This window comes from Podarcis filfolensis (assembly GCF_964270895.1).
Source record: "Podarcis filfolensis genome assembly, chromosome: 16".
In the NCBI taxonomy this organism is placed as follows: Eukaryota; Metazoa; Chordata; class Lepidosauria; order Squamata; family Lacertidae; genus Podarcis; species Podarcis filfolensis.
In genome coordinates, this window is record NC_139620.1 from 38607231 (window position 1) to 38614170 (window position 6940).

The 6940-nt window shown below is 44.5% G+C and overlaps 1 protein-coding gene across 2 annotated transcripts in view; it reads right to left on the bottom strand.

The window, feature by feature from the left end:
* Positions 1 to 6624, bottom strand: part of IFT81 (intraflagellar transport 81) — a 48459-nt gene extending 41835 nt beyond the window's left edge. Inside the window, exons 1-3 of one of the 2 annotated variants that reach the window (XM_083590134.1) lie at positions 6437 to 6624; positions 5409 to 5572; positions 4079 to 4182 (exon numbers count right to left, since the gene is read on the bottom strand). In XM_083590134.1, the coding sequence (XP_083446260.1) occupies positions 4079 to 4182; positions 5409 to 5552 (248 nt within the window). In that variant the 5' untranslated portion in view covers positions 5553 to 5572; positions 6437 to 6624. Of the gene's footprint in view, positions 1 to 4078; positions 4183 to 5408; positions 5573 to 6056; positions 6321 to 6436 lie in introns of those variants that run through there. The other variant, XM_083590135.1, reaches the window with a different exon arrangement.
* Positions 6625 to 6940: the final 316 nt, after the last annotated feature.

The window sequence follows — 6940 nt, forward strand, 5'->3', positions numbered from 1 at the left end:
TCCCCAGGCCCTCATCCCGACTGGAGCTTTTGAACCCAGCTGTGAATGGACGTGGGTACCACGTCACTTCCAGACCAGCTGTGTTTACTTTTGCCAGACATGCAACAGAGTCACCAGAGCACTGTGGCTCCTGACATTCAATTTACAGATTGTGTTTGTGAGAGATAAGCTGAAAGACAGTGGTTTCCCTACAGCCATTGAGTACCCTGCATGGTCAAGGGACAGTGTAGATCACAGATCTTTCTCTTAACTGAATCATTCCCTAGTTGTGAGGGAAACAAAAAAAGGCCTCTCTAAGTCCCAAGTACACCAGAAGGCAGAATGTGATCATCTGCTAGATCTCAGAGCAATTTGCAACAGATTGGGAGTCAGAAACTCATGCCAATAATTTAACAAAGCAGTGCAAAATGACTCACCCCACTGCCCTAAATTATATTGCTTGAATTAAGAAAGCTTGGGATAGCCAGAAGCGTGCTTTTGTGTGAAAGGAGCATGAACTCAGTTCTGGTACTGAAAACACGTTCCTAAGCTCAGAATGTGCTCAGAAGAAGCCAGTTCTTCAGTACTAACTGTGAATCTTTCCCACCTGACTCTAGTAGTTTCTAGATCTTAGGCTTCCAGTAAAAGACAAAATAGATCCAACAAGCCTGAACTCTAGGCATCCTTTAAATACAGGCCCATGGTTGTGGCTGCCTGCTGTGTCTCTGCATGAGTCACTGCTCTGGATAATTCAATCACTGTGAGAGCAAAGATGCAATAGAATTTTCTGCCTTTAAAGCAGGCTGATGCCTCTCTGCACAAGTTGCTGCTCTGGGCTGGCCACCTTCCACTAAAGAGTCATGCTAAAGCAGTGACTCGGCAGACACACAGAAGTGTGGCCTTTCTCTGTGAGAGCACATAGGAAGCTATCATACATTATTAGGCCTTGTTATTCATCCACCTTGCCCAGTACTGTCTATTCTAACAGGCAGTGGCTTTCTCAGGAGAAGATTGAAACTGAAATTGAAATACTTTATTGTCACTTGTACAACTTGTATACAGTGAGATTACACGAGAACCCCCCACTCAGCTCTCTTAGTCTTAATTCCCCTCGTTTGCTGACGCACACCCACCAAACCCGAAAGTCAGTTGCCCTGTTGTTATCTTTTCATTCAGCAGCCTAACAGCCCATGGACAGAAGCTGTTCTTTACCCTGTTGGTATGACTAATCATGCTTCTATATCTGCTACCTGAGGGCAGGAGATCAAGAAAGTGCCGGCCAGGGTGTGAATCATCCCTGAGAATTTTCCTCATGCTACCTGATGATACCAGGAGCTGAACCTAAGGTCTTCTGCATGCAACTAATGTGCTCCAGCACTGTTAACAGGTATAAGTGTTTAGGGTATCCCTGTTTTTAATTCAGAAAAGGAGTGTGCCTCATTAATCAGAAATTTGAGAAATTATGTCTTGACTGCAATCCTAAAACACATTTGTTTGTTCAAATCAATTTATATACAGCGGTACCTTGGTTCGCCTTGCGACTCAAATGTTTTGGCTTCCGAATGCCTCAAACCCAGAAGTGAGTGTTCCAGTTTGCGAACGTTCTTTGGAGCCTGGACGTCCAACATGTTTTCCGCAGCTTCCGATTGAGTGCAGGAAGCTCCTGCAGACAATCGGAAGTTGCACCTTGGTTTACAAACGTTTTCAGAAGTCAAACGGACTTCCGGAACGGATTCCGTTCGAGAAACTAGGTACAACTGTACTATTTATTTGGAATCACAAAGTAGTTCACATTTAAAATATACAACAAACCAAAAGTATATAACATGAAACACAAAGTATATAACAGCAAAATAAAACCATAAAATCACTGAAAACCTTACAACAGCAGGAAGTTAAAATTTCCGTAGACTGTACTTATGAGATCAAATCCAGCTAAACACATCCTCAAGACAGCAAAAAAAAATTTCATTCAAGAACTGGAGAAACTGAAGCAATTATGAAGACTTAGGAACCTCCAGAGAAAGGGTGAGAGGACACCTTTACAAGGTCACTGTTCCTTGGGCTGGGACGCAGGTGGCACTGTGGGTGGCACCACCAAGCCTCGTGGGCTTGCCAATCTTAAGGTTGGCAGTTTGAATCTGCACAACGGGGTGAGCTCCCTTTGCTCTGTCCCAGCTCCTGGCAACCTAGCATACCAGTGTGAGTAGATGCATAGGTGGCAGGAAGGTAAATGGCGTTTCCATGCGTTCTGGCACTTGTCACGGTGTTCTGTGCGCCAGAAGTGGTTTAGTCATACTGGCCACAGGACCTGCAAAGCAAACTTTGCAAAGATGAACACTGTACCACATAGTCAAATTCGACTGGACCGTCCAGGGGTCCTATACCCTGTTCCTTGGGCATTGCCCATCAATATAAGACGTGCTATGTCAAGTATATGGGCCCTGAGCCATTTAGGGTTTTATAAGTCAATGACAACACCTTAAACCAGGCTCAGGAGTTAATAACTCAGCCAGGGCAGAACAAAACTCTGAATTGGCATATCACTCTGCAACCAAGTAGCAGCATTCTGCAGTAACTAAGTTCCAAACTGTCTTCAACGCAAACCCTTGGAAGCATGCAAAACTGACCATCGCAAGACTTAATTCAGAGTAAAATGCTTAGACGTGGGCTTTTAACCTTCTATAGTACTGCTCCAAAAAAATCTTCAACTACAGAACAGTGGTAAGAACAAATCTCCACAAATTTTCTTAACCAGCACAATAAACTTTTTAGTTTATAGATTTCAAAATTTGCAGAATTTCAAATTTTATTAAACCGTGAGAAGGAAAGAAGAATACCAGGGAAGGATTCATTTATTAAATTTTATATTTTGCTCTCCAATCCATTAGCGGGGCAGCTTAAGTAAAAATAAAACACACACACACACATACAAAAACAAACTAGAAAGAGCAACTTCATAAAAGCAGCATAAAAATAAAATGGATAATAAGGAAAGAGGTGCATAAGAATGTGTAGTAAAGAGTAAGTATTATGGGTTTGTCTGCGGCATGTTCAGGGAAACTGCAGGCCACTTGAGGTCAAGCCTTTCCAACTCTTCCGTCCGGCCTCTTCTAGGCTCCTATTAATTTGGCCCAGCTTGCTTCTGACCCTATCCCAAGTCCATTTCTGCCTCGATTACTTCTCCCATCTTAGTCCATTCCACACAAAGTCACACGCACATCACCTCAGCCACCACCCACCTTCTCTGAAAAAATTCTACATTTCCTGCAAAGCTGCTTTGTTTCTGTGCTACCAGTGTTTAGTCCTTACTGCCCCCTTCTCAAAGCCCTATCCTCCTCCATCACCTTTGCCTGTCATGGGACACAGACAATCAAGCTGGAATTGTTCCCCTGGAATCATACAAATGTGAAGAGAAGGCCTCTGCACCAGATCCATCATCTGACTGACTGCCAAAGGCAAGCCGTTTGTCCCACACATAGATGTAAGCTGGCATTTAGTAAGATTATACTAGGGAGCACTATATTTTTCTTGCTCATTTGAATCTGCATTTTCTATTTTAGAATGTAAACCTACAGGATAGGGGAGCTGACACAAAATAAACATTAATGCAATAGCACCCTCTAGTGCCCAGTATCATGAAAAGACGCTACTGAATAAACAAGGAATACAGCAACAAAGAGCAAGTTACAACACATCATAAATATTTGAAAAGCAACTAGACATATTTTCTCATAGATGTGTATAAGCTTGCAGCCTCTGGAAGGTTAACAGAAAGCACACCTTCAGGGACTCCACATTCAGTGTGGACTATTCTAAATTCAACTTTATACCTAACTTTTAAGCAATTGACAGTGCTCCCTGAAACACATTCACTCTTAAAGTGGAGATGTCTCAAGGATTGGATGATAAGAAATAAATTTAGTACAAATAGGCAAACAAGTCAAAGCTATAAGGCATGACATCTTGGTTAACAATAGGATGCTCCCGTAAGTGACAAGATGATTTGATTATATGTTAATTCTATGTCTTTTTACAGGTTCAGATAGCTTCAACAGTGGCTGTACTGTACAACTATCAACAGGACATAAATACTTACAAGTCACTGGTGCCTCCTGGAGGTTTATATTTAAGAATGCCAAGAAGGCTCAACATCCGTTTAGCCGTCTGCTCTGGAAGCTCTTCTCTAATGTCAACAACTTGCTGAAAATTTTAAAATAACCAAGGCATAATAAACAAGAAAAGCTTCATTTCACAAGTAAAGCAAAGAAGAATGGATTTTAATTAATGATTAGTGCACTGTAGAAACTCCTAAGTGAGGTGTTGCACATATAACTAGGCAGGTTTCATCCAGGCCACTATCAGCCTTTGCAACTCAATTCCCCCTCCCCAAGTTTCAGGCAGGCAGGCTGGCTCTGACCTTTTCATTTTTTATGTGCCCAGAGTGTTTATCCATTAATTTGTGGCTGCATACATTTTAAAAAGGTAAGCATTTCAATGCAATGTTGTTCTGGAAGTTATTGGGGGATAGTGGTGATATCATGGGGGACTGGTCAGTCACGCCTAGTAACAGAAGGCAGGTCAAATCAGAGCGCCAGACCCAGCAACAAGATGTAGTGGTGGCCACCAACCTGGACGGCACTTCAAGGGGATTAGACAAATTCATGGAGGATAAAGGTATAATGATACCTATATTACTTCTAGTATCAGAGGTAGTGTGCCTCCAAGTATCACTTGCAGGAGAACACAAGAGAGAAACGGCTAGTGCACCCAAGTTCTGTTTGGGGGCTTTCTATAGGAATCTGTTTGCCACTAAGAGAAAAGAATGCTGGAATAAACATGTCATTGGCAATCAAATCTGTTTAATAAGCTGAAACAGGAAAAATGCCCCTTCGCTCTTCCCTTCTTGGTGTGCTACAGTAAGCCAGGAAGTCTTCAGTTAACTGTAGCTTCCCATTATTGGAAACTATGATTAGAAGGTCAGAATAGGTCATGATCTTAAACCACAGTCTGAAGTTGGTTTAAGCTCCTGGTTTGTTCTGAATCTGGGGTAGTATTCAACCAAGTTTTACACTTGGCTGAGTAAACCCATTGAAATTAATGAAGATTACTAAGTTGGGTCCAATAACTTAGTGCCATCCATTGCACTGGCGAGAGAATTAGCAGCTGTAGTGTTTGCTACCCCATCCTTGGGAGAAATAATGCTCAGGGTCGCCAGCTGCCTTGGAATTGCAGAGCCAATGGGAAACACACTTTGTCTGGCCCCTTCCACCAGCCTGGCAACTTAAGATACATGTATTCTTATAATTTACTGTAAGCCACTTTGAGGATCGTTTGATATAAAGGCGGGATATAAACCTTTGAGACAAATTAATAATCAGCAAGTTTCTTGACACCTGTAGTTCAACATCGTAATTTTCCATCCTTACCTTTGGGTCAATCTCTCCCAGAACATCATTTAGCAGCTGTAACAGCTGCATTGACTCCAATGAGTCAAATGTGATTAAATTGAAGTTCTTCTTAAAGGGCTCCTTGTTGAGCTTCTCAACAATAAATTTTAGCTGGTCACTCATAGTGGCACTCTTGTAGCTATCTGCAGAAGAGAGAAAGCAGCATCATGAAACACGAGTCAAAAAAATCATTGCAAAAACATTTTTAAAAAATTAAAACCTCAGACAGGTGGTTGTGGGGGTGTTGCATTCTGCTTCTATTGTAGGTTTGACAGATGAAATATTTGTGTGTTGCAGCAGTCTACCTCTAGAGAGCAAAATGAACAAAAAAACTGCCCTGATGCAAATGCAATAAAAAAACACCTTCCCACTTTTAGCACTCCTGGCCCCGGAGACACTTCCCCACACCAAACCCCCTTCTCTAGAGGGCCTGCCCCTCACATTCTGAGTTCCTTTGCCTGGCTGGGATGTGACCATGAACACTGGTGAAGCCACGAGAGTGGTGCACACACATGGAAATCAGCCTACTATACCAAGGGAAAATTCACATTCACGTTGAAGGGTGTCCCCTTCACCCACCCACGGGGAAAAGGCCCAACTCTGCTGCAGCCTGTTTGTTATGCAGACCTTTCTTCCTCTCCCTTTCTTGTCAAAGTGTTGGCTGCAAGCTCCGTCTCTCCACGTTTGCTTCTACAGTACTGAGCTTTCAAAAGGGAATAAAACGGTAACGGATCCCATCTCCTGGGGCCCCTCCTACTACCAGAGGCAGGAACCGCGCCCCCACCCCTTCCTTAAGGGGGAGATTCGCACCGCCAGATGCCAGAGCGATCCCCCCAAGTCAGCCCTTTCCCCTAAACTGGGGCAAGCGGGGGTTGCCATGGTAACCCTTGCCTAGTTTCCTGCGGGTCCTTCCCCCTCCCTCACCGCCCTTCTCCAAAGGGATTAGCCAGCCTTTCCCCATACCGCTCTTTTCTCCCCCAAACACCCCCAGGTTTTCCTCACATTACCTCAACCCTTCGCCCGAAACGCCCCCTCTAAAAGGCCATCTCTTCCCCGCCTCTTCGTGCCGGGGCCCTTGGTAACGGTTGCTAGGGTACCGTTGCTGCCGAGGAGGAGGCAGTTCCGCTCACGTGACCAACATGGCGGCAGCGTGGACGGAAAAGAACCGAGGTGCCTCGAGCGCGCCTTCGGCCGGAGGACACGCCCCCAACGCCGACGACAATGAGGCGGGGGCAGGGCGGGAGCGTGCGACTGCGGCTGCGCGAGGCGAAGGAGGCGGGAAGCGGGAGAAAGAGATCAGTATCTCCCGGATGGTTGGCGCTCAGTCTGCGCCGCGAGGGCGAGAGGCGGCAGCAGGGCAGGAGGGTTGCTGCACCATAAATGCCGCCCCCTAATAATAATAATAATAATAATGGGGAAGGAGCGGGGGTGTTATTTATTGCTTCCAGCTATAAATCTCAAGGCGGTTTACAGCAAATGTCACAGTCAAAATAGAATTGGTAGGAACACCA